Source organism: Hyla sarda, chromosome 10, assembly GCF_029499605.1.
Source record: "Hyla sarda isolate aHylSar1 chromosome 10, aHylSar1.hap1, whole genome shotgun sequence".
Classification (NCBI taxonomy): domain Eukaryota; kingdom Metazoa; phylum Chordata; class Amphibia; order Anura; family Hylidae; genus Hyla; species Hyla sarda.
Window position 1 is genome coordinate 25,115,953 of NC_079198.1, and position 26,870 is coordinate 25,142,822.

The 26,870-nt window shown below is 45.1% G+C and overlaps 1 protein-coding gene across 2 annotated transcripts in view; it reads left to right on the forward strand.

Moving 5' to 3' along the window:
• Positions 1 to 25,000, forward strand: part of AP2A1 (adaptor related protein complex 2 subunit alpha 1) — a 67,249-nt gene extending 42,249 nt beyond the window's left edge. For both annotated transcript variants that reach the window (XM_056544413.1, XM_056544412.1), the window contains exons 11-23: positions 334 to 516; positions 4,760 to 4,857; positions 6,113 to 6,344; positions 6,891 to 7,055; positions 10,929 to 11,086; positions 14,447 to 14,512; positions 16,744 to 16,826; positions 17,907 to 17,995; positions 19,438 to 19,562; positions 19,643 to 19,759; positions 20,867 to 20,936; positions 21,274 to 21,408; positions 23,904 to 25,000. In XM_056544413.1, the coding sequence (XP_056400388.1) occupies positions 334 to 516; positions 4,760 to 4,857; positions 6,113 to 6,344; positions 6,891 to 7,055; positions 10,929 to 11,086; positions 14,447 to 14,512; positions 16,744 to 16,826; positions 17,907 to 17,995; positions 19,438 to 19,562; positions 19,643 to 19,759; positions 20,867 to 20,936; positions 21,274 to 21,408; positions 23,904 to 23,981 (1,599 nt within the window). In that variant the 3' untranslated portion in view covers positions 23,982 to 25,000. The remainder of the gene's footprint in view (positions 1 to 333; positions 517 to 4,759; positions 4,858 to 6,112; positions 6,345 to 6,890; positions 7,056 to 10,928; positions 11,087 to 14,446; positions 14,513 to 16,743; positions 16,827 to 17,906; positions 17,996 to 19,437; positions 19,563 to 19,642; positions 19,760 to 20,866; positions 20,937 to 21,273; positions 21,409 to 23,903) is intronic.
• Positions 25,001 to 26,870: the final 1,870 nt, after the last annotated feature.

Consider the following 26,870-nt stretch of genomic DNA (forward strand, 5'->3'; position numbering starts at 1 on the left):
GATGAGCTTGTCAGTCACAAAGGTGACCTGGCGCCTAGGGTTTGTAGAGCCTTGGCTTAAAAACCATGGCCTCGAACGAAAAGCAATCCTATGAACAAATAGACAAGCTGAAGAATGTGATAAGTCTTCCCACTGCTTCTGTATTTCATTTCTATTGACCCAGAAAAACTGAAATCCTTGGTGTGTTCCTGTTAAAATTAGATTTTATTTTCTTGGTAATTGAAGTGTCCTGTACTAGAGATGGATGGTAGATCAGCTGTTCCTGAATAGGAGTTTTACTGTGCATAAACAGGGGAAGGTTATGATCACTTATCAATTGTATTTGTCTCATAGGTGTTGAAAGTAGCCATCCTAGCTGAGAAATATGCGGTGGATTACAGCTGGTATGTCGACACTATTTTGAACCTGATTCGTATTGCTGGCGATTATGTCAGTGAAGAGGTTTGGTACCGTGTCATTCAGATTGTCATAAACCGAGATGATGTCCAGGGCTATGCTGCCAAAACTGTATTTGAGGTACAAATGTTCTTTCATTTTATACTAATTATTATGGGGAGTGTCGTCTGCATTGATGCTTTTTTACAGTTAATTTGGAAGATTAAATAGATAGAAAATTCTCTAAAGCCAAATCTACGACTGCAGTGCTGTTGCTGTCCGATCAAATGATGGAGCCCATTATAGTCAGTGGGGTTAATTGGGTGATGTTGGTATCGGCACAGCGCCCAGGATGTCCCGCTGGAACATGCGGATCTGGCTCCCGCCCCGGAATGGGTTTCCTCCCTTTCCCAGTCAATTTCCGAACTGGCGTGGGTTTCCCGCTCTGTGATTTCTTCCTTGGAACAATCTTCCTCGCATCCGCCCTCCAGAGAGGCTAGCTCCCTCTCCCCTGACCCATCTTTTGGGCGTCCTCAAAAGCGCCCTAAGTTGTTATCTTCTAGCTCCTCTCCGGAATGCCGAGCTCGGGACAGGCGCTCTCCTCACAGGTCCCACTCCTTTTTCCCGGCACCCCGGCGGCACCCTTGCTCTAGGGGTCGCTCTCCTGGTCGCCATCCCAGGCCTCCAGATCTACGTGCCAGGTCCGCTTTGCCTTCATCTAAGGCTGCCTCCACCCGCTCCCATTCTCCTGGGGATTTGGAAGATGAGGCGTCAGGTTCTGCCTCTGATCCACAGGACCGAACCAGAGTGTCTGACATGGGACTTTGGACCCAGCTCCAGAAGTTTCTTTCCATTGCTCACGCCGCTCTCGTAAGGTATTCAGCTCTCATGCTGAATTTAAAACCTTGCTGGAAGCGGCATGGAAACATCCAGACAAGCTCTTCCAAGGGATTAAGAAGGTTCAAGCGCAGTTTCCCTTTGCTAAGGTCCTTATTGCTAAATGGTCAACACCACCTGCTAAGCAGGTTCCCGTCTGTGAAAATCGACTACTCTATCATTGGCGGATGCGGCCGCCATTAAGGATCCGGCGGACAAGAGGATTGAGAATCTGGCCAAGTTTGCCTTTGAAGCAGCAGGTTCATCCTTGCTTCCTGCCTTCGCTTCTGCTTGGTTGTCCAAAGTCCTTTCTATTTGGGATTCTTGGCTCTGCCAAGGCATTTTGTCTGGGGCCCCTTCGGAAGATTTGGCGGATCTTGCACTCTAACTCTCCAATGCATGAGACTACTTGTGCTCTGCTTCCTTGCAGTCCGTCCACAGTTCGGCTTTTGCCACAGGGTAACCTGGTGGCGATTCGTTGCTCCATGTGGCTGAAGGCTTGGGACGCTGATGCCGCTTCTGAGAAGTCTTTCACAGAACTTCCATTTTCCGGGACCCAGCTCTTCGGAAAACGCCTGGACAAAATTATCTCAGAGGCTACTGACGGTAAGAGCTCCTTACTAACGCAGAACAAGTCCCGCCGTACCGAAACCCGCCGAAAGTCAACTTTCTTTCGGTCTTTTGGCTCAGGTCAGGCAGCCAGACCAGTGCCCTCACAGGATAGTAAGGTCCCTTCCTTCAAGGCACGCCCTTCTTGGAAGTCTGATAACCGTTCAGGCCGCTTTGCAGCCAATTCGGGCCCCCTGGAGGTAGTTTGTCCCTCTTCCGGTACGTTTGGCTGGCTCAGATGCAGGATTCTTGTGACCAAGGTGTCGTTTCTGAGGGCTATCGAATAGTTTGCTTCCTTTCAGAGGGACCTCTTTTTTTTGTTCTCGACCTCCTCGTTCTCCATCCTTGGCAGTGGCTCTTCGGGTCGCACTTCAGACCCTTCTCGCTCAGGGAGTGATCATCCCAGTTCCTCCCAGGGAGCGTTTTTCAGGCTTCTACTCAAATCTTTTCGTCATCCCCAAAAAAGGGGGCTCCATCTGCCCTATCCTGGATCTGAAGCTCCTTAACAACCACCTACTCCGTAATTTCCGTATGGAGTCTCTCCGTTCTGTTGTGGCTTCCATGGATCAAGGAGAATTTCTTTCATTGGTGGATATCCGGGACGCATATCTTTACATCCCGACTTTTCCGGCTCATCAGCAGTAGCTCTGCTTTGCCGTTCCGAAGGGCCATTTTCAGTTTGTGGCCCTTCCCTTCGGCCTAGCCATGGCTCAAAGGGTCTTCACAAAGGTCCTGGCGTCAGTTATTGCCAACCTTCGAGCCCGAGGTGTGTTCGTGATCCCTTACCGGGGCAACCTCCTGAACGAGGCTCCGACTAGGGTCCAGAATCAGAGTCTCCTCCTCACTCTTCAGACCTTGTCTCATTTCGGCTGGGTAATCAACCAGGGAAAGTCAAACCTGACTCCAGTTCGACACAGCGGCCACCAAGCGCAGCTCTCTATCAGCAAGTGTTTGCCTTCTCCGTCGTACCGTTCCAGTTTCCATTAGATTCTGCATGGAAGTCCTGGGTCGGATAGTGGCGACCATGGGAGCTGTCCCCTTCGCCCAGTTTCATTATCGCCCTCTTCAGCTGGCCATTCTTTCCCAGTGGGACAAGTCATCACTTTCCCTCGATCGCAGGATTCTTTATTTTTTTATTACGTATACGCCATTGACCCTGCAGTTTAATTAATGTTGTTATATTTTTATAGTTTGGACATTTATGCATGTGGCGATACCACATATGTTTATTTTTATTATGTATACATATTTTTTCAATGGAAATTGGGAGAAGGGGGGGGGGGGTGATTTAAACCTTTAGTATAGAAGGGGTTAATTCACATTTATTAACTTTTTATTTTATTTTTTTAAACACCATTTTTTTTTTTTAGTCCCCATAGAGGCAGGTAAGGACCCTCCCACCATCCTGCAATCTGATGATCGGGACACCACCGTTTCACCGGTGATCCCGATCAGCCCGACTGATCTGCGGGGAATTTTTTTTCATTTTATTTTATTTTTTTTTCATTTTAGATGCGGCGATCAACTTTGATCATCGCGTCTAAGGGGTTAAAGGGGATATCCAGGAAAAAACTTTATATATATCAACTGGCTCCAGAAAGTTAAACAGATTTGTAAATTAAGGTAGAAGAAACAGACATGGTCGCACATCTACAATCTTGTATAATGATCTGATTGCTTCTCAGCATAATATCAAAAACTAACAGGTTGTAAGTATACATTTTTGATCAAAAAGTACAAGCCCACTCGCCACGTCAAGGCCACCTATCCAGAGTGGGTCCCTAACGTCCCTAGCATAAAATGGCGCAGCACCGGGCGGCAACCACCACCGCCGCGACACCAGTGCCCACAGGGGGGGAAACGACCCACTGGCACTCTTAACCACCCCCTCAGCCTAACCCTATATTAGTAGTAATTAGCTACACATGGGCCATTTCTTTCCTAGCAGCCTCCCAGTCTGACTGGGAGAGCATGGTAAGTGAGCTATTACACCTTGTTCACACTGGTGTGGTGCTGTGCGGTGTCCGTTGCTGCCGTGGCGCTGTGTCTGCTGGGAGGTGCGGCCTATAGACTGGTTTGAGTGGCATTGGGGCCGCTCTGCCAGTGGGTCGTTTCCCCCCCTGTGGGCATTGGTGTCGCGGCGGTGGTGGTCGCCGCCCGGTGCTGCGCCATTTTATGCTAGGGACGTTAGGGACCCACTCTGGATAGGTGGCCTTGACGTGGCGAGTGGGCTTGTACTTTTTGATCAAAAATGTATACTAACAACCTGTTAGTTTTTGATATTATGCTGAGAAGCAATCAGATCATTATACAAGATTGTAGATGTGCACCATGTCTGTTTCTTCTACCTGAATTCAGATTTGTAAATTACTTCTATAAAAAAAATCTTAATCCTTTCAGTACTTATGAGCTGCTGAAGTGGAGTTGTTCTTTTCTAAGTGGTCTCTGATGACACGTGTCTCGGGAACCGCCCCGTTTTGAAGCAAATCCCCATAGCAAACCTCTTCTACTCTGTGCAGTTCCCGAGACAAGCAGAGAGGTCAGCAGAGAGCACTGTTGCCAGACAGAAAACAACAACTCAACTTCAGCAGCTGATAATTATTTAAAGGATTATGATTTTTTAATCGAAGTAATTTACAAATCTGTTAAACTTTCTGGAGCCAGTTGATATATATAGAAAAAAGTTTTTCCTGGAATACCCCTTTAATGCGGCATTAGACACGGGTCCCGGTCGTTGATAGCTGCCGGGACCACCCCGCTATGATGCTCGTGACCCCGCATCATAGCAGGGGAGCGGCTGCAGGGCGTACAGGTATGCCCTGTGTCCTTAAGATGTTAATAAAATGTAATATGTAAGAGTTAAAACTAAGTGATATTAAAGTGATTGCTGTATTTACAGGCTCTTCAGGCTCCTGCGTGTCATGAGAACATGGTTAAAGTCGGGGGTTATATCCTGGGAGAGTTCGGTAACCTTATTGCTGGAGACCCTAGGTCAAGGTAAAAATAAGTGCACCCTATTAATTTCCCCTCCTAAATATTAGTCAAAGGGAGCTGGTCTCTGTAGTCAGTTGGGATCTCCAGTTTGAGGCGCTTTATAGTGGGGGAGGGTTTGGATAGGGATAATATGCAGAAATGTCCTACTAATGATGCCCTGTTACAGGGTTTATTTACACAAAGAAATTTTAATGCAGAATTTGAATCGGAGAAATTAAAATAGATTTTTCATTTGCAGAAATGTTTGCAATAAACGTGTTACATGTGGCCAAGGAGCAGTGTTTTGGCTGTCCAGTCATGTTGGGTGTTTGTAATTTTGCAACAGCTGGGGGCACTGGATACGCCTGCTGTATAGGAGAGCCAACCACACTCCTGCTGAGACTTCTTGGCACCGCTCATGTACATGTGGCAGAAAACCTGCAGCTCTGCATATGTTTACGAAAATAGAGAGGGACAATGGCATGACATCACAAGAAGGAAGTAAAATATATTAATGTGTGTAAATATTAGGTTTATTTGTTGAGAGAACACTACTATGGCCACATTTATAATACGTTACTATGAACGTAGCATAATGTTCTTATAGGGGGATCTATGGCCGATTGGGTTCGTAGGGCTCAGACCCTCACTGACTTTATGGATTGCCCCCCCGCCCCCCCCCCCCCCCCCCCCCAGAAATTTATTCTGTCTATATTTGCTTGATGGTTATTAGAGATTAACGAACTTACAGTAAATTTGATTCGTCACGAACTTCTCGGCTCGGCGGTTGCTGACTTTTCCTGCATAAATTAGTTCAGCTTTTAGGTGCTCCCGTGGGCTGGAAAAGGTGGATACAGTCCTAGGAGACTCTTTCCTAGGACTGTATCCACCTTTTCCAGCCCACTGGAGCACCGGAAAGCTGAACTAATTTATGCAGGAAAAGTCAGCAACCGCCGAGCCGAGAAGTTCGTGACGAATCGAATTTACTGTAAGTTCGCTCATCTCTAATGGTTACCATTTTTTTTTTTATGGATGCATATGTTAATGTGTGTGATGTCATAGCCCCGCCCCCTTATGGCGTCACGCCTCGCCCCCTCGATGCAAGTCTATGGGAGGGGGCGTGACAGCCGTCACGCCCCCTCCCATAGACTTTCATTGAGGGGGCGGGCTATGACGTCACGGGCTCCAGCGTTCGGAAGAGTTTGTTCCAATCGCTGAGCAGCGGAGTACCCCTTTAAACCTTAGTTTTACGTTCATTTGCTTGTATTTCACTTTGCAGTCCTTTAGTTCAGTTCAACCTCCTGCACTCCAAATTCCATCTGTGCAGCGTATCGACCCGAGCCCTCCTACTCTCCACCTACATTAAGTTTATCAACCTCTTCCCTGAAACCAAACCTACCATCCAAGACGTGCTGCGCTCAGATAGTCAGATCAGAAATGCAGATGTGGAGCTCCAGCAGAGGGCAGTAGAGTACCTGAAGCTCAGCTCCATCGCAAGCACGGATGTCCTGGTAAGAGGGTTTTATTTGATGTGTTTTCCAGTTTTAATGTATGAAGAAAGAACGGTTTATGTGTTTTGCCACTGAGTATCAAGGTGCACATGTATATGTAACATGGGGAAAGCAATTGCAAAAAAGATGTGAGTGATCCAGCTCACATTCCCTGATGTACGGTGCTCGGACAGGTGCCCGGCAAGGCATTCAATATTGGAGAAAGAATGTACAGAAGGTCCAGCACTTCGTTGCAAGCAGCTTTATTGAAGATGCATCACACCATAAAAACGACAGACATGTTTCGTGCGCAAGCGCTCTTCCTCAGTGACCACGTCACCGAGGAAGAGCGCTTGTGCTCGAAACATGTCTGACTGACTGTCGTTTTTTATGGTGTGATGTATCTTCAATAAAGCTGCTTGCAACGAAGTGCTGGACCCTCTGTACATTTTCTTCAAAACAGGGAAAGCAATGCAGTCAGTGCAAAAAGCTCTAGTACTCCTGCTGGTCACTGCAAAGGTCCACAATCTATAGAACGTGCTAGATTTTAATTTCGTTCTTTTGTAGGCCACAGTCCTGGAAGAGATGCCACCTTTCCCTGAAAGGGAGTCCTCTATCTTGGCCAAACTTAAGAAGAAGAAGGGTCCTGGAGCTGTCAGTGAATTAGAAGAAGGGAAGAAGGATCAGAACTCCGAAATTAATGGTGGAGTGGAAGCAACACCAAGCACTGCAGTAAGATCCTGTCTTTTGGGTTTGCATCCCTATTAGAAGGTCCACAGTTTTTTTTGTTTTTTTTTTATTATTTATTTTATTTTTTTTATTTAAATAAATGGTACCTGTCATTGGTAATAAAAATTCATATTTTATAGATTAACCTATTTAAATAGATTTTCTAATATACTTTTTAATAAAATGTAACTGTGTATTAAATTAACCCCCAAAAGTTTGGCCACCAGGGGTCGTCCTTCTGGTCCTGCCTGCAGATTGTATTCTGCAGCAGAATGGCAAAAACAAAAGTCAGGAAACGCAGGTGGGACCTCAGCTCAGCAGTGTATAGAATGTATACATTGAATATTGCAGCTCCCTTTTAGCTGAGCTAAACGGTAAAGTCACGATAGAGTCTTCAGTGCATAGTGCTGAATATTGTGCTGATTATTTCTGCTCCCTGTGCAAGCTGCTGTGCAGAGCTGACTCACAGTAGAGTTCAGTGCTGAGAGCTTGGAGGGGTGTGTGCAGTCTTGGTCAATCACAGCCCATCTCGCACTGAACTGCTCTGGGCTGTTATCCCCAGCAGGGCTTCAGATGATGTCACACCTGCTGGGTGACACCCCTTCCCAGTCTGTGGAGCTCAGTTAGATTGAGCAGAAGATACAGCACAATATCAAGGTAGAAAAAAAAATAGTAATAAAGGCAGGTTGTGATTTACTTACAGTAAATTCGATTCGTCACGAACTTCTCGGCTCGGCAGTTGAAAACTTTTCCTGCATAAATTAGTTCAGCTTTCCGGTGCTCCGGTGGGCTGGAAAAGGTGAATACAGTCCTAGGAGACTCTTTCCTATGACTGTATCCACCTTTTCCAGCCCACCGGAGCACGTGAAGGCTGAACTAATTTTCGCAGGAAAAGTGATCAACTGCTGAGCCGAGAAGTTCGTGACGAATCCAATTTACTGTAAGTTCGCTCATCTCTATTCAGATCAATGGAAAAAGAAAAAAAAAACACCATTGGAAGCAACAAATATAGGAGATCTGAAGCAAGGGATCTATGGGAAGAATTGTAGACTTGTCCAAAGTAATTGCCAGGCCAGAATAATCGCCATACTGCTCAATAAGATGCAGAAGAGGGAGCAGACAATGGACCAAGCACAAAGTTATACTCTTCTTCATGACCCCATATCTAGGGCCACTAAACTCCACAGACATCCGAATCAACCTGGATAAGGACTATTCCTTAGGGTGAACAGGGACAACCCTGCGCCAGGGCAAAGGAGTGGGAAAGCATGCTGTTAACCTGAATATGAGCCCAAGGGGGCTGCGCATAGAAGCTATACCCATGCCAGATAATGAGGACCAAAGCCAAAATGCCTCATCGCACACTAAAATACAAAAGATAAAGAGCGCCCCATAGTATAGACAACCCCCTTCACTCGGTATAGTACAGTGATCCCTCAACTTACAATGGCCTCAACATACAATAGTTTGAACATACAATGGTCTTTTCTGGACCATTGTAACTTGAAACCAGACTCAACATACAATGCTATGGAATCTGCAAAACATGCCAATGGCTGGAAGAACAGACCATTCAGAATGGATATTTCACTGGTAAAACCCCTGTATTACTGAAGCGTATGCACTGACTGGTGTCTGGTAGCGACCCCTACAGTACAGGGAGGTATTATATGTTCTGTACACTTTACCTGTGCCAGAGTTAGCTGCTCCTTTGGACACCAAGTAAGGGCGACTCCATGTTACTTTTTTAGGACATTGCGTGTTCTGTACAGGACCCTGAAGAAGCGCCTTTCCTCTACATAGACCAGTGTTTCCCAAAGAGGGTGCCTCCAGCTGTTGCAAAACTACAACTCCCAGCATGCCCGGACAGCCGAAGGCTGTCCGGGCATGCTGGGAGTTGTAGTTTTGCAACAGCTGGAGGTACCCTGGTTGGGAAACACTGAAATAGACAGTGATTACAGCTTCCAGCAGATCTTTCTTACTTTTATATGTAAGGATTTGCTTTATCTGTATTAGTTATCTACTTATTTTTAATCCTCACTTTTTCCTATTTTTGGATGACATTTTGGGGCTTCAGAACCAATTACCAGGTTTCCATAGAGTTCTGGTCTCAACATAGAATGGTCGTCCTGGAACCAATTAATATTGTAACTTGAGGGACCACTGTAATTGGAATACTCTTACCGCAACAGGTGTGCAGCTGCAGGCAGAGCACTGTGAATAGCTTCAGGTAAATAAGGATTGCAGCTAGAGATGAGCGAACTTACAGTAAATTCGATTCGTCACGAACTTCTCGGCTCGGCAGTTGATGACTTTTCCTGCATAAATTAGTTCAGCTTTCAGGTGCTCCGGTGGGCTGGAACAGGTGGATACAGTCCTAGGAGACTCTTTCCTAGGACTGTATCCACCTTTTCCAGTCCACCGGAGCACCGGAAAGCTGAACTAATTTATGCAGGAAAAGTCAGCAACCGCCGAGCTGAGAAGTTTGTGACGAATCGAATTTACTGTAAGTTAGCTCATCTCTAGTTGCAGCTTTCCCCCACACCCTCTGGCGTGTAAAATCAGACTCCATTCCTCCACCACCTCTGAGAAGTGACCAGCGCAAATTTAATGGATGAGAAAAGGCACACTAAGGCCACGTTCACATGTCCAGAATGTCTGTATGGAAAATCTCCGTGCAGACATACTGTGTGCGCCGGCATAGTATGCCATCTCATAGACAGCAATGCGTTCTGTGCGGATTTCACAGAAAGAAGGGATGGGTTTATTCTTTCTGCGCACACCGAAATCGGAATTTCCACTGTGTGCACACCGTAGCAGAATCCTATTGAATACAATCGGACTCTGCTCTTGCGGAATCTCCTATTGAACTCCACACAGAAATTCCAGACGTGTGAACATGGCCTCAAGAAACTTCCACTTGACTGCTATGGAAGGCCTTAGCATCGTTGAGTGAAAGAATGACCTTATGTGTTTCCCCCTCCAGTACCAGATGGTTCAAAAAGAGCCTTCTAATGTTATCCGCCATGGATTTCCCAGGCCTGAAGCCTGTTAAATCCTTGTGGATTCATGTAGGTATAACACACAACAAGTTGTTCTCTACAGGAGCTTCTATTTTCAATATTTTTCATACTTGGGAAGAATACTGCAGTGTTTTTTTTTCCTATCAGAAGGATAGACATGATACAATCTGATAGCCCCCTTATAAGTCAGTGGGGTCCGATGTCTGCCTTGCACCTTTCATCATCTAAACTTTCCCTAATCCCCCTCCCAATTTGTCCCTGACTCTCACTAACTCTTCCCTGTAATTATTTTTTCTCCAAATTCCCTAAAAATACCTTTTTCCTGAGCTCAGTCTCCTGCTGCGTGTGAGAGGGAGGAAGGGGGTGTGCCCCAGTAGGTGCTGCGTCACTGAAGCCTGCTGGGGGGACCTCTTCCGCCCTCACTATACACTTTAGCAGAGTCTGGACGTGGGAGAGCAACAGAGCTTACAGCTGCATGCCGGCAACTGTCTCCGGCCATTTCCGCAGCTTATTGACAGGCAGAGAGCAGTGCTGTGCTCGTCACGTGTCCCGGACGTAGTCTGAGATTTCGGGCTCATGCCAGGCCGGCATGAGTCCAAAATCACTAGCGGCTGGGACATGTAGGGAGACCCCTAGTGGTGGGAATTCACAAGTGAAAAAAAAAAACCATATAAATAGACATTTTTTATAAAAGACATATATTTAGGAACTTTTTTTTTTTTACACATTTAACGTATAAAAAGTTTTTAATGTAGAATGTTGTCCTCCAAAATGACAAGAAGTGAAAATGTATTTACCTAAAATGCTATCTGAGCTGACGTCAGTGTTGTTGTGTTCTGATCTGTTTTTACAGTCTACTCCATCACCATCTGCTGATCTCCTGAACTTGAGGAGTGTGCCCGTCACAGGATCAGCAGCACCAGGTGCTGGGAACCTCCTGGTGGATGTGTTTTCGGATACACCATCTGCCTCGGCCTCACTGGCTCCTGGTACTGAAGACAACTTCCTTAGGTATGGATCGTAGTAGATTTGTGGCATAAAGGTGATTTGCCCCTTTTTATTAACATTTAGGGCAAAAAGATTTACTTTACTTGGAAATTTTAAATCTGACTGTTTAGTACATTGAAGTCTACACTGCCAATGCCTCCCTGAATATAAATGCTCTTCATTGTACTCTTCAGTCCATTCACAATATGCAGTGCTTCGGGAACGTCTTCACACTTTCACTTTTTTACACATTTTGTTACAATGTGGCTTTGTACAAAAAAACAAAAAAAAACAACAAACAAGCGTCTCCTTCCCCCCAACACACACACAAACACAAAATTTTTGACATTTTTGCAAATTTATTAAAAAGAATCTTAAGAAATACCTGTCACCAAACCATATTTTCTAAACAAACTCAGATTATATTCCCTGACTACTCCTAACACCCCTCCTGCCCTTAAAAACTAATTCCCGAACTTTAAAACCCCCTTTATTATACCGTTCCCCTTGCTCACATTGTGTGAGCTCCCAGCAGGAGAAAGTGGGCGTTCCCCCAAAAGGCGCAACGTCACTGAAGCCTGCGAGAGCTGTGCCTTGCCATTCTTCACACACACTTCCTGAGTTTGGTCTCCTGCCAGGCCATGAGGAGACCAAACAGTTTGACTTGTGGCAGGGAACAGAACAGAGCCACCTAGTGGCCGTTTTGTCAATCACATTAAAAACATGTTAAAGTTGAGAATGGAAAATGTCTTATAATTATATAACAAACAATATATTAAAAGTTTAGTCTGGTGACAGGTACTCTTTAAATTCCCCACGGCCATAAGTATTCAGACCCTTTGCAGTGACACTTGAAATGTAGCTCCTGGGGCCTCCCATATCTCTTGCTTATCTTTTTTGAGATTGGACATAAGAGATGGCCCTGCATATGTAAATTCTTACAGCTGACAATTAGAGAGGAGCGAAGTTAAATTAGTATAAATTAGTTCAACTTTCAGGTGCTCCGGGGGGCTGGAAAAGGTGGATACAATCATTGGAGACTCTCCCAGGACTGTATCTGACAATGCATATAGGAGCAAAAAAAATCAATTCATGAGGGAGAAAGAGCTGCCTGTAGAGCTCAGACAGGATTGGGTGGTGGGAAGATAGAAGTGAGAATACCCGGTTCCACGGCACGATCCACAGATTGAAATAGATAAGAGTTGATGTATAGGTAAATAAATATTTATTGAGCCAAGGTGCAACGCATTTCGGGGCTTGGGATCTCCTTCATCAGACAGACAGGCTTCACCCAGGATTGGGTGGAGGCACATATCTGGAGCAGGGGAAATAAAAAAAAAATAATAATTCTTAAATGGAAGAAGTTTGAATCAAAGGTTGAATCAAAACAAACATAACATAATGTAAAAGGGCCCAAAGCAGTGTTTTCTCAACCAGGGTTCCTCCAGCTGTTGCAAAACTACATCTCCCAGCATGCCCGGACAGCCTTTGGCTGTCCGGGCATGCTGGGAGTTGTAGTTTTGCAACAGCTGGAGACACCCTGGTTAGAAAACACTGGTCTAAAGACTTTCTGAATTAGTCATACGCAGTCTATGACCACCTGCTGGCTAGCACTTGCCCAGTTCAGTCTCCAGTTTACAATGCTGTGTGTATGCTGCTGTTCTTTCAGTTTCCTGTCTCTTTCTTGGTCTTTGTTGTTTATTTTTTTTTCTGTCATGCTGCTGTGGGATTGCTTCTTGTCTATGTCTGTCTGCTGTGCCTGCCTGTGATTTGGATGGTGTACAGTGACTTGGAGCCACCCTGTGAGAGTCCCTCGTCTTTGTTGGTGGATGCAGCCCAGCCTTCAGAGTAAGGGCTGATTTAGTAACACTTAAAGCATGTTTGGTTACTTTTTATGAGCCATAAATATCTGAACTGTTTTTTTTTTTTTTTCTCCATGTATGCAAAATAAAAATAACCGCACTACTTTACGTAAGGTTAGGGAGGTCAGAATCATGGGAATGACATGTTCGTCAGGCTTAAAGGGATTATCCTGGAATTTTTTTTTTTTATATATGTATCAACTGGCTTCAGAAAGTTAAACAGATTTGTAAATTACTTCTATTAAAAACTTAATCCTTTCAGTACTTATGAGCTGCTGAAGTTGAGTTGTTCTTTTCTGTCTAAGTGCTCTCTGATGACACGTGTCTCGGGAACCGCCCATTTTAGAAGAAAATCCCCATAGCAAACCTCTTCTACTCTGTGCAGTTCCCGAGACAAGCAGAGATGTCAGCAGAGAGCACTGTTGCCAGACAGAAAACAACAACTCAACTTCAGCAGCTGATAAGTACTGAAAGGATTAAGATTTTTTAACTAATTTACAAATCTGTTTAACTTTCTGGAGCCAGTTGATGTATATAAAAAAAAAGTTTTTTTTCCTGGAATACCCCTTTAAAGTGAACTTATATTTGTTATCACCTGCTTGATCTTTCCTGACTCTGCGATACTGCTAGAGTGCCAAGGAAGCCACAGTTTTATTCTTATGGTTGAATAATACAAAGTAACAATAAAAAAACAGAACAAAACAAAATATATATTGTTGCTAATCGGGTGATGGTGGATACTGAGGTCACAAAGCACAGATTGCCATTTTTAAAGGGGTATTCCGGTGGAAAACTTTTTTTATTTTTATTTTTTATTTTAAATCAACTGGTGCCAGAAAGTTAAACAGATTTGTAAATTACTTCTATAAAAAAAAATCTTAATCCTTCCAGTACTTATTAGCTTCTGAATACTACAGAGGAAGCTTCTGAATACTACAGAGGAAATTCTTTTCTTTTTTTAATACACAGTGCTCTCTGCTGACATCTCTGTCTTTGTCAGGAACTGTCCAGAGCAGCATATGTTTTCTCTTACTCTGGACAGTTCTTAAAATGGACAGAGATGTCAGCAGAGAGCACTGTGCTTGTGATGTCAGCAGAGAGCACTGTGTTCCAAAAAGAAAAGAATTTCCTCTGTAGTATTTAGCAGCTAATAAGTACTGGAAGGATTAAGATTTTTTAATAGAAGTAATTTACAAATCTGCTTAACTTTCTGGCACCAGTTTATTTAAAATAAAAAAAATAAAGTTTTCCACCGGAGTACCCTTTCAAGTTTCTACATCAAGATGAGATATATATAAATAATAGTTTATATTTCAGTAGAATAACCCATTTAGGTTAATGCAAACCATTAAGGTCTTTTCCTCCTTCAGTTGCCCTTCCCCCCCCCCCAATTCTTGTGGTCTATTAATGTTGGGACTAACGCCTTTTTGTGTCTCTAACAAATACATTTCATATTTTTTTTCTCCCTTTTTGGTTGCATCCCCTCCTCTTTCCACTCTTTCCTCTTCCTTCTCACTTTCAGCTCTGGCTCTGCTGCTTCCGAGGATCCTGCTTTACCTATCGCTGAGGCTGATGAGCTCCTAAACAAGTAAGACAGGCATGTGTATTCCTGCGTGTGTCACCCCCTTTAGATTTCCCTATCCCACCACCAAATGAGCATAGGCCAGCAGTGTGTTCTTATAGCGTATAAAGGTCTATGCGCACGTACGGTATCCTGCACATATTTTATGCGCAGTGTTTGCAACTGTGTTAAATCACTTGGTTTACATTGAAATCTGCAGCTTCAAATCGGATATTTGCGGATACACCCTTGTAGGATGTCCCATCTCCCCCCCTCCCCCCCATACGTTTGTCTAAGGCGGCATTCACACCACGATTTGAGTGTCCGCTGCACAGAAACTATTTCAGATGCTCAAATCAACTTAAATCATATCTGTGCACGGACATGTACTGGCCCTTTAACTATTTTGGGGCTGCCGACCTGATCGTAATCAGCTAGTGACTACAATTTGGTCACTTTTTTTTTTTTTTTTTAAATCAACTGGTGCCAGAAAGTTAAACAGATTTGTAAATTACTTCTATAAAAAAATAAAATCTTAATCCTTCCAGTACTTATTAGCTGCTAAATACTAAAGAGGAAATTCTTTTCTTTTTGGAACACAGAGCTCTCTGCTGACATCATGACCACAGTGCTCTCTGCTGACACCTCTGTCCATTTTAAGAACTGTCCAGAGTAGGAGAAAATCCCCATAGCAAACATATGCTGCTCTGGACAGTTCCTAAAATGGACAGAAATGTCACCAGAGAGCACTGTGCTCGTGATGTCAGCAGACAGCTCTGTGTTCCAAAAAGAAAAGAATTTCCTCTGTAGTATTCAGCAGCTAATATGTACTGGAAGGATTAAAAGGATTAAGATTTTTTTTTTTTAATAGAAGTAATTTACAAATCTGTTTAACTTTCTGGCACCAGTTGATTTAAAAAAAATAAAGTACCCCTTTCATGGGCCAATACATGTCTGTGCACAGATACTATTTCAGCCGATTTGAGCTTCTGAAATTGTTTCTGTTCAGCAAACACACAAATCGTGGTGTGAATGCAGCCTTAAAAGTTGCAGCAAAGCTTCACTGGAGCCAAGATTTTTCCAAGCTAATCTCTTGCACGATGATCTAACGGGTGAGTAAACTTTTCTGTAGTATAAACCTAGTTAGGTGAAGTGTCAATCACACATCCACATTTGAAGAAGTGAGATGAGTTAGCCGGACTTTCGGGGGGTGGGGGGGTTAGTTGGGCCATGGTAGCTTTTACTGTGGCCTGCAGCTGTTGAGACAGTCAGTAAACAACTAAACACCAATGAGTCTGACACCTTAGAGAAGCACAAAAGTGGATTCAGGATCGCTGTAGATGGTGCCCTCCATTTTTGTTTTAGGAACAATTAAAGTGCAACTGTCATGGCTATATAACCTACACACAGCCTTTGTACTGTGTACAGATTGTGTCTACAGTAGTGTTTTTACCTTAGTTAAACAGATTTGTAAATTACTTCTATTAAAAAAAATCTTAATCCTTCCAATACTTATTAGCTGCTGAATACTACAGAGTAAATTCTTTTCTTTTTGGAACACAGAGCTCTCTGCTGACATCACGAGCACAGTGCTCTCTGCTGACATCTCTGTCCATTTTAGGAACTGTCCAGAGCAGCATATGTTTTCTATGGGGATTTTCTCCTACTCTGGACAGTTCTTAAAATGGACAGAGATGTCAGCAGAGAGCTTTGTGTTCCAAAAAGAAAAGAAATTCCTCTGTAGTATTCAGCAGCTAATAAGTACTGGAAGGATTAAGATTTTTTAATAGAAGTAATTTACAAATCTGTTTAACTTTCTGGCACCAGTTGATAAAAAAAAAAAAAAGTTTTCAACCAGAGTACCCCTTTAATTCACCTGCAGGACGATTGACCTTCATTCTTATAGTCAGTACAGGTCCCAGTAGTTGGACCTTCACCCATCATCTATGCTGTTTTTAGGGAATAATCTTAGGATGACCCCTGCATCACTGACTGCGCCAACTTACCTCTAACAGAAAGCGCAACTAATAGTCTAGAACAGAACTCTTCATTTTCATCTCACCCGTAATTCTTCTCATTAGGTCTCGGACCTGTATAGAATTTCCATGTTAGAATCTCTCTCCGTGTTCCTTGCTGTGACCTGTAGAGGGCAGTGTTTCTCCTTGCATGTATTTATTTCAAGCGTAGATTCCAGTCTCCTGCCGCATCGTATTGTGAACTGGATAATAAAAATGTTTCTCTCTCGTTTGTGGCTTTAGATTCGTGTGCAAGAATAATGGAGTTCTATTTGAGAACCAACTTCTGCAGATTGGAGTGAAGTCTGAGTTCCGCCAGAACCTGGGTAAGTAACAATAATTGAATGGGAACACTTCCAATGAGTTGTCATATTCCCATTTAGGGTACAGTGGTTCCAAACGGACCATGGTTTGTTGAAACCATCGCATGTTGAGGGATCCGTGCAATGTAAAGTATAGGACAGTGGTCTACAACCTGCGGACCTCCAAATATTGCAAAACTACAACACCCAGCATGCCCGGACAGCCGTTGGCTGTCCGGGCATGCTGGGTGTTGTAGTTTTGCAACATCTGGAGGTCCGCAGGTTGTAGACCACTGTTAGACAAAGTTGTACTCACCTGTCCCCGCTGCTCCGGACCTTCACCGCTCGTCACCGCTGCCCTGGATGTCGCCGTCCATCGCTGTCGCCGCGTCCCCGGGGTGTCCCCGACGCTCCAGCAAGGCCTCTGCTTCCCCGGCATCCTCGCTCTCCGTCGCCGCCATCACGTCGCTACGCACGCCGCTCCTATTGGATGACGGGACAGCGTGCGCAGTGACGTGATGACGATGATGGAGAGCGCCGGTGATGCAGGGGATCCCGAAGAGGACGCGCCGGAGCCCCGAGGACAGGTAAGTGATCGTCAGCGGACCACACAGGGCACCGTAAACGGCTATCCGGGGGCAGCTGAAGCAGTCTGCGCTGCCGGATAGCCGTTTATGCGATGGCCCCGACATACAAAAGCATCATATGTTGATGCTGCCTTCAACAAGCGATGGCCTCTGAGAGTGATCGTATGCTGAAATGATCGTATGTTGGGGCCATCGTAGGTCGGGGGGATCACTGTATATTATATCATCACTGGGGGGGTTCGACCTCTGGTACCCTAAGATCCCGATACCGATCTGAAGAATCAATTTAGCCACTTTACTATTTAATTTTTTTATTCTGCACTGTGGCATTCCAGCCTGCCTAGGGGTGCAGAGATCAGTGCCGCAGTACCCTACACAACGGATTGCAAGGGAGAGCGTCAAGGATGAAGTGCCGAATTCTATCACTTTGAAGAGGAAAAACCTATTAACTTTACTGCTTTTGCTTCCTATGTTTGCTTTTATATATCTGTTGATTATACTTTTCTTTCTGCCATAGGTCGTATGTACCTGTTCTATGGTAACAAAACCTCAGTGCAGTTCCAGAGTTTTACTCCCACTGTGACGTATCCAGAGGACCTGCAGAATCATATCCTTTAAAAAAGAATTCTGGGTACCCTAATTATAAGATTTTAGTGAGCACCTTAGTTATGCCTTTTATCAATATATTATAGAACAGAGTTTTGGACTCTGATGCCTGGACAACCAAAGGCATCAAAGGCTTTTTTCCCAAATATTGTGCCTCCAGCTGTTGAAATACTACAACTCCCAGCATGCCTGGACAGCCAAAAGGCATCTATAACAGTGTTTTCCAACAGTGTGCCTCCAGCTGTTGCAAAAATACAACTCACAACATGCCTAGACAGCCAAAGGCATCTATAACAGTGTGCCTCCAGCTGTTGCAAAACTACAACTCGCAGCATGCCTGGACAGCCAAAAGGCATCTATAACAGTGTTTTCCAAACAGTGTGCCTCCAGCTGTTGCAAAACTACAACTCTCAGCATGCCTGGACAGCCCAAGGCATCTATAACAGTGTGCCTCCAGCTGTTGCAAAACTACAACTCGCAGCATGCCTGGACAGCCAAAGGCATCTATAACAGTGTTTTCCATACAGTGTGCCTCCAGCTGTTGCAAAAATACAACTCGCAGCATGCCTAGACATCCAAAGGCATCTATAACAGTGTGCCTCCAGCTGTTGCAAAGCTACAACTCGCAGCATGCCTGGACAGCCAAAGGCATCTATAACAGTGTTTTCCATACAGTGTGCCTCTAGCTGTTGCAAAACCACAACTCGCAGCATGCCTAGACAGCCAAAGGCATCTATAACAGTGTGCCTCCAGCTGTTGCAAAACTGCAACTCCCAGCATGCCTGGACAGCCTTTGGCTGTCCAGGCATGCTGGGAGTTGTAGTTTTGCAATAGCTGTAGGCACACTGTTTGGAAAACACTGTTCTAGATGCCTTTGGCTGTCCAGGCATGCTGGGAGTTGTAGTTTTGCAATAGCTGTAGGCACACTGTTTGAAAAACACTGTTCTAGATGCCTTTGGCTGTCCAGGCATGCTGGGAGTTGTAGTTTTGCAACAGCTGGAGGGGCACTGTTTGGGAAAACACTGTTATAGATGAATATATTTCGGCAGTTTTCTGGGGCTTTAGTGTTTTGTTCATGATGGGAGCCACAGCGGCATCTCTCTCTCTCTCTCTCTATATGTGAACGGGTCAGCTTGTTTGTTTGGTTTCTGATCCTCAAGACCTCTAAATAAGATGTGAATATAGGATCCCTGCAGTCATGGGCGGTCACTGTGGTCTGTTGTGAAGATGATGATTTGGAGCAGCATCTAGTAATGGAGGTAACACACCGAGCTCTACCTGTCATTGTTTCTTCTACTGGTGCAAATGACCAAACTAAGGAGAACCGGGTAGAAGTGAGTACTGTTTGTTTTATCCCACCTGTGTTTGTAAAGAATTATTGTGCATTCAGCAAAAGACCAAGATCATCTTTACAATGTTGTCGTCCTTAACGTTCAGCATTACAGCTTAACATACAGACCAAGCCAGTGGACCCCGTGGTGGAAGGAGGGGCACAGGTTCAGCAGGTGCTGAACATCGAATGTCTAACAGACTTTGATGACGCGCCTCTTATTAATATAAAGTTTAGGTACTCCACGTTTACCATTTCCTTCCACGTTGCGCTTTTCTTATGCCATGTGCTTTAATGTTGTCACCTGTCACCTACAGGTATGGAGGAACATTACAGAATATCACATTAAAGCTGCCGATTACCATCAACAAGTTCTTCCAAGCTACCGAGATGCCGTCCCAGGACTTTTTCCAGCGCTGGAAACAGCTTAGCCTGTAATTGAATTTTACCAATTCTCCATTAATGCTGTTTGTTTGGCTCCTACAGGGGAGCCCTCCCTATGTCGTTCATGTACAGTAAGGGTAGGGTCACTTGTAACGGATCCGCAGCGTAAGATCCACCGGTGACCCGACCCATTTTGTGCCTCCAGCTGTTGCCACCCTCTTCCCCTGCTTTGCTCTGCCCCTGGCCTGCTCTCAGGGAAATCCGCCCCTACGAGCAGCCACACAGAGGGCCTGCGAGTCGCCGAGACCACTCGGACATCGCGGAACAGCCGCAATGTCTAAGTACTCTGCACATTCGCAGTACACTCAGACATCTTAGCTACTCCGCGATGTCAGAGTGCACTCGGCGACTCGCAGGCCCTCTGTGTGGCTGCTCATAGGGGCGGATTTCCCTGCGAGCAGGCCAGGGGCAGAGCAAGGGGCGGCAAGGGGGGGTGGCAACAGCTGGAGGCACAAAATGGGTTGGCTCACCGGCGGATCCGCAGCCTAAGATACGCTGCGGATCCGTTACATGTGACCCTACCCTAAAAACGGCATATGGCCAAAAATTTCCCCATGTGCCAATGAAAAATACAACAATGCCTTTACATGACCCTCTCTGAGGGGCTCAGCAGAAGAACAGAACTGGATATTATACTCTGTTTTCAATTTAAAGGGGTATTCCAGGAAAAAAATACTTTTTTTTTTTTTTTTATATCAACTGGCTCCAGAAAGTTAAACAAATTTGTAAATTACTTCTATTAAAAAAATCTTAATCTTTCCAATAATTATCAGCTGCTGAAGTTGAGTTTTTCTTTTCTGTCTGGCAACAGTGCTCTCTGCTGACATCTCTGGTTGTCTCGGGAACTGCACAGAGTAGAAGAGGTTTGCTATGGCGATTTGCTTCTACTCTGTACAGTTCCCGAGACACATGTCATCAGAGAGCACTTAGACAGAAAAGAACTCAACTTCAGCAGCTCATAAGTACTGAAAGGATTAAGATTTTCTGATAGAAGTAATTTACAAATCTGTTTAACTTTCTGGATCCAGTTGATATATATTAAAAAAAAAAATGTTTTCCCTGGATAACCCCTTTAACAATTCTTTCTGCATTTACAGGCCCCAACAAGAAGCACAGAAGATTTTTAAGGCTAACCATCCCATGGATTCTGAAGTGACAAAAGCAAAGGTAGATTTCCTTTCTGGTTTTTCTTCTGATTATTAAAACTCAATGAACGCATATTCTTTAGGACAGTGGTCTTCAACCTGCGGACCTCCAGATGTTGCAAAACTACAACTCCCAGCATGCCCGGACAGCCAACGGCTGTCCGGGCATGCTGGGAGTTGTAGTTTTGCAACATCTGAACGTCCACAGGTTGAAGACCACTGCTTTTAGGACATTTATGCAGTGATTCCAGGACACAGTTAAAAAATGAATTAAAAATAATGAATTGCGTTCAGGCGTAATCATCTCTCCCACCTGCCTGTATCCTAAAATATGACGTTGTTCTTCTATTCCCTTTTAGTTATTGGGCTTCGGCAGTGCGCTGCTAGAGAATGTGGATCCTAATCCTGACAACTATGTGGGCGCTGGCATCATCCAGACAAAGTCTGTACAAGTTGGATGTTTGCTGCGTTTAGAACCCAATATCCAAGCTCAGGTAAGTTGTTACTTGCAGCAAGAGGCTGCATTACCTTTATGCTCATGTGGTGTTTTTTTTTCGTCATTAAAGGGGTACTCTGGTGCCCCAGCGTTCTGAACAATTAATTAACAATGCTCGGAGCCGGAGGCCATGATTGTGATGTCACAGCCACACCCCCAGGTGACGTCATGCCATGCCCCCTCCATTCATGTCTATGGGAGGGGGCGTGTCGGCCGACACGCCCCTTCCCATAGACATGAATGGAGGGGAAGTGACATCATAAGGGGGCGTGGCCGTGACATCACGACCACTTTTAGAACGCTGGGTGCTGTGGGATAGGGAATAAGATGTCTAGCAGCAGAGTACCCCTTTAAAACCGTTAGTAACCTTACTCTGCTTCAACTCTGACTGTGCAGCGTCCCTCTAGTTGAAACTGTCAATCACGTTATATCTGCCTAACCCTGATTGTCCCTAAAACAGCCCATGTGCTGATAAAAAACTATGAAGATCAATTCGTATAAATCCCATAGATTTCCCTAATCACATCAGTCCGTGTTCTCTCTCATTGCTCTGTCCTAACCCTTACATTGGTCCACCATAAATTGGTCTTTAAGGTTCTATTCACACGTACAGTATTCTGCACAGATTTGATGCGCAGGATTTCAAACTGTGTTCAATTTACATTGAAATCTGCAACAGAATTCTTTACGTGTGAATAGACTATAAAGGGGTGCTCCGGTGAGGGAGGGAGGGAGGGGGGGGGGTTCAAATCAACTGGTGCCAGGAAATTAGAGATTTGTAAATTACTTCTATTAAGAAAAAAAAAATCCTTCCAGTACTTATCAGCTGCTGTATACTACAGAGGAAGTTTATTTTTCTTTTTGAATTTCCTTTCTGTCTGTCCACAGTGCTCTCTGCTGACACCTCTGTCCATGTCAGAAACTGTCCAGAGTAGGAGCAAATTCCCATCTGCTCCGGACAGTTCCTGACATGGACAGAGGTGTCAGCAGAGAGCACTGTGGACAAGACAGAAAAGAAATTAAAAAAGAAAAGAACTTCCTGTGGAGCACACAGCAGCTGATAAGTACTGGAAGGATTAAGATTAGAGATGAGCGAACTTACAGTAAATTTGATTCGTCATAAACTTCTCGGCTCGGCAGTTGATGACTTTTCCTGCATAAATTAGTTCAGCTTTCAGGTGCTCCCATGGGCTGGAAAAGGTGGATACAGTCCTAGGAGACTCTTTCCTAGGACTGTATCCACCTTTTCCAGCCCACCGGAGCACCGGAAAGCTGAACTAATTTATGCAGGATAAGCCATCAACTGCCGAGCCGAGAAGTTTGTGACGAATCGGATTTACTGTAAGTTCGCTCATCTCTAAGATTTTTAAATAGAAATAATCTCTTTAACAAATCTCTTTAACTTCCTGGCAACAGTTGATTTAAAAAAAAAAAAAAAAAATTCCACCGGAGTACCCCTTTAAAAATGCTATCCTAGATGCCGCCATCGTAATGCCAGAACACTTAATAGCTTCATAGAATGGGGTTCCTCATCTTATAAAATTACAGTCACCACCAAGAAAATGAGGGATGGAGGACTCACCCGGTTCGTGTTCTGGATATGCAGCTTAACACTGACGGGGTATGCGTCTTCAGCAGGGAGGTTGATGGAATGGAGGGAACTCAGACGCCGGCCATGGACCGTATCACACCAAATGGCGCCTTGTCTGGTATACGTATCTTGCCAAACGGCGCTTTGCCTGGTATACGGCCTGACTAAACGCCTTTTGGCGTGATACGGTCCGTGGCCGGCGTCTGAGTTCCCCCCCCCCCCCCCCCGTTCCATCTACCGCTTCCCGGCCGAAGACTCATACCCTGTCGCTGTTGAGCTGCGCATGTACAGTATACGAACCGGGTGAGTTCTCCGTCCTTCATTTTCTGGGTGGTGATTGTATTAGGAATTTTCTTTATATTCGTGAAGCACCTCCCGCACTCCTGTCCGGTAATAGTCCGTTCCATTATCAGTAATCCATAGAATTTAGCAGCGTGGTGTCCATTCTCAAGTTTTTTCCTGGGCTGCGTTCACATCACGATTTCTCCATCCGACTTGAGTACCCGATTTTATAACTTTAAATCGTATTGTCGGATCCATTGACCTCCATTAAAAAAAAATCGGATCCATTACACACATCCGATTTGATCCGCATCCGCTTTCACGCGATTTTTGTTCGGGTCTGAAATCGTGGTCAAACCAGATTTCAGGCCCGAACAAAAATCGCATGAAATCGGATGTGTGTAATGGATCCGATTTTTTTTTTTTTTTTTTTTTTTAATGGATCCAACACTATATATACGATTTCATACGATTTTCAGTTATAAACTCGTACAGTCTGATGGAGAAATCGTGATGTGAACGCAGCCTTAGTGTTATATGCATCTTAGAAAATTGCTTGCGACAAGATATTGACACTTTTCCTCTCTAATTTTGTTGTATCGTTCCCTTTTTTTTTTTAGATGTACCGACTTACGTTGCGAACCAGCAAAGAAAGTGTTTCCAAGCACCTATGTGAGCTCTTATCCAAGCAGTTTTAAGCCACCAAGATTGTGATTGCTAAAGACAGTAAAACTGGCAAACACTACAAAGGAGGGTTTTACCATGCATCAAGCAAACGCGTGTCTGTGTGCATGTGGTGACAGAGGGGGCGCTACAGCCCTCTCTGCAGATTTCTTTATTTTGTGTGTATGTGTGCGTGCGGTCCACGTCCAGTAAAGTCCACGAGACTTTAGAACTTGTAAAGAAAAAAAAAAAAAAGAAAAAAAAAAACATGACAAAGACAAGGCTAACTATTAATATTCTTGATGTGTGGTTGTTCTACTAGATTTTGTCGTTCTTGCTGTGACTATAAATTTACTAGACTGAAAGGGATGCATGAAGCCGAGGACCCCCCCACCCACCCTTCAGAAATGCAGACAGAGGGTTACCTCTCTCCATGCCGCCTCTGGCTGTACTGTGGATAAGGGATCAGACCTCTGCATGCTGACCCGCAGGCATATCACTTGATGGACACACAGACAACTAAAATCCTGAAGGTTTTAGAGGCGGAGCCTAAAGCGCTAGTCATTTGTATTCTTACTTTCGTGTTCTCTTTCCCCCATGGGCTCTCTTTTTATAAGTCCTCCATAGTGAGGTGCATTTCTGCGCTTTGGTGTAGAACGAGTGACAGAAGGTAGGTGACCGGGGTTTCATTGAGATTTGCGTGACTGGCCTTCTATATTATTCACAGCATCCGGTAGAGCTGTGTTTTCCCAACCAGGGTGCCTCCAGCTGTTGCAAAACTACAACTCCCCGCATGCCCGGACAGCCTTTGGCTGTCCGGGCATGCTGGGAGTTGTAGTTTTGCAACAGCTGAAGGTTCACAATTTGTAGACCACAGCACTAGGGACAGGCAGGGTGATCAGGGGAGTTGTATAACTCTGCATCTAATTATTGCATGCTGGGAGTTGTAGTTTTGCAATAGCTGAAGGTTCACAGTTTGTAGACCACAGCACTAGGGACAGGCAGGGTGATCAGGGGAGTTGTATAACTCTGCAACTAATTACAACTCCCAGCATACAATAATTAGTTGCAGAGTTATACAACTCTCCTGACCACCCTGCCTGTCCTTAGTGCTGTGGTCTACAAACTGTGGGCCTTCAGCTGTTGCAAAACTACAACTCCCAGCATACAATAGTTGTGCAACAGCTGAAGGTTCACAGTTTGTAGACCACAGCACTAGGGACAGGCAGGGTGATCAGGGTCATTGTATAACTCTGCATCTAATTATTGCATGCTGGGAGCTGTAGTTTTGCAACAGCTGGAGCCACCCCGGTTGGGAAAACACTGCTGTAGAGATAGGATTTAGAACAATTTTGCCAAATGATCAGCATGGGAATTCTATTTGATACCTCTAGAAGGGAAAGTCACTGTTGCAAATATGCAAAGACCATATTTTTCCTGTCCATTGGGTCCTGTCTGTGCCAGTGAACTTGTGTTTTCTAGTAAGGAATGTGTCCTCATAGTAACAGTGAGTATTGCTGTACATTGCAGCTTTTCTTCTCAAACCTTTCGGGCCTTGCTGCTTAGACGAACCCAGTTTGTTTTCTCGTGTGTCTGTACGGTTATGTCGGCCGTTGTTTTTCTGGAAGCATTCCATGCCTCTGTATTGTATCCAGTGATTTCACACTGACCTTTTACCTCGTATAGTCATTCCAGGTATGCACAAGTGTGTGTCTGCCCCTTCCCTCACCCCCCCCCAGGGATAGGGAATAAGATGTATGATTGCAGGGGTCCCGCCGCTGGGGACCCCCGTGATCTCGGTGCAGCCCCTTGGCATTCTGTGCCAGGCGCTGCCTGGGAGACTGGAACATCACGCCACACCCCGTCCATTCATGTCTATGGGAGGGGGCGTGGCCGTGATATCACTCTGTGCCGGGCCCTGCCTCGTGTTCTCGGTGCAGCCCCTGGCATTCTGGGCAGAGCGCTGCCTCGGGGACGTGATGTCACGCCACGCCCCTTTCATTCATGTCTATGGTAGACGTCACATAGACATTCATGTCTGTGACATCATGCCACACCCTTTCCATTCATGTCTATGGGAGGGGGCGTGGCTGTGACATCACTCTTTCTCGGTGCAGCCCCTGGCATTTTGGGCCGAGCGCTGCCTCGGGGACGTGATGTCACGCCACGCTCCTTCCCTTCCATTCATGTCTATGGGAGACGTCACATAGACATTAATGTCTGCGACCTCATGCCACGCCCCCTCCGTTCTTTTCTATGGGAGGGGGCATGACTGTGTCACACCCCCTCCCATAGACATGAATGGAGGGGGCATGGCTTGACGTCAAAATGGGACATGGCCGTGACGTCACTCTGCTGGGTGCTGCCTTGTGATCTCTGTGCAGCCCCCGGCTTTCTGTGCTGAGCGCTGCCCCTGAGACCGGGATGTGACGTCAGGCCACTCCCCCTGCATTCATGTCTATGGGAGGCGGCGTGACGGCATCACGCCCCTCTCCCATAGACATGAATGGAGGGGGCGTGGTGTAACGTCATTAGGGGCCATGACATCACGTCCCTGTCTCAGAATGCCAGGGGGGGGGGGGCTGCACCAAGATCGCGGGGGTCCCCAGCGTCAGGACCCCTGCAGTCTTAAATCTTATCCCCCTATTCTTTGGATAAGGTGTAAGATGTATAAAGCCGGAATCCCCCTTTAATCCTTCTCCCTTACTTTTGAAGGGGGCGCACGTATCCCAGATTATAGTCCAAAGTACTAGCCCAGTACTGTCGAAACAAATGAAGGCTCAATATCCTATTCTTCTATCCATCTCATAACGTTACTCGGTTGCTGCAGGTTCTCTCATTACCTCCCTGTGAAGTTTCTTAAACCTGCCTTGCAATTTATTGCTTGTTTTTTTGTTTTATTCTCATTTGTGGCTTGTAATTGC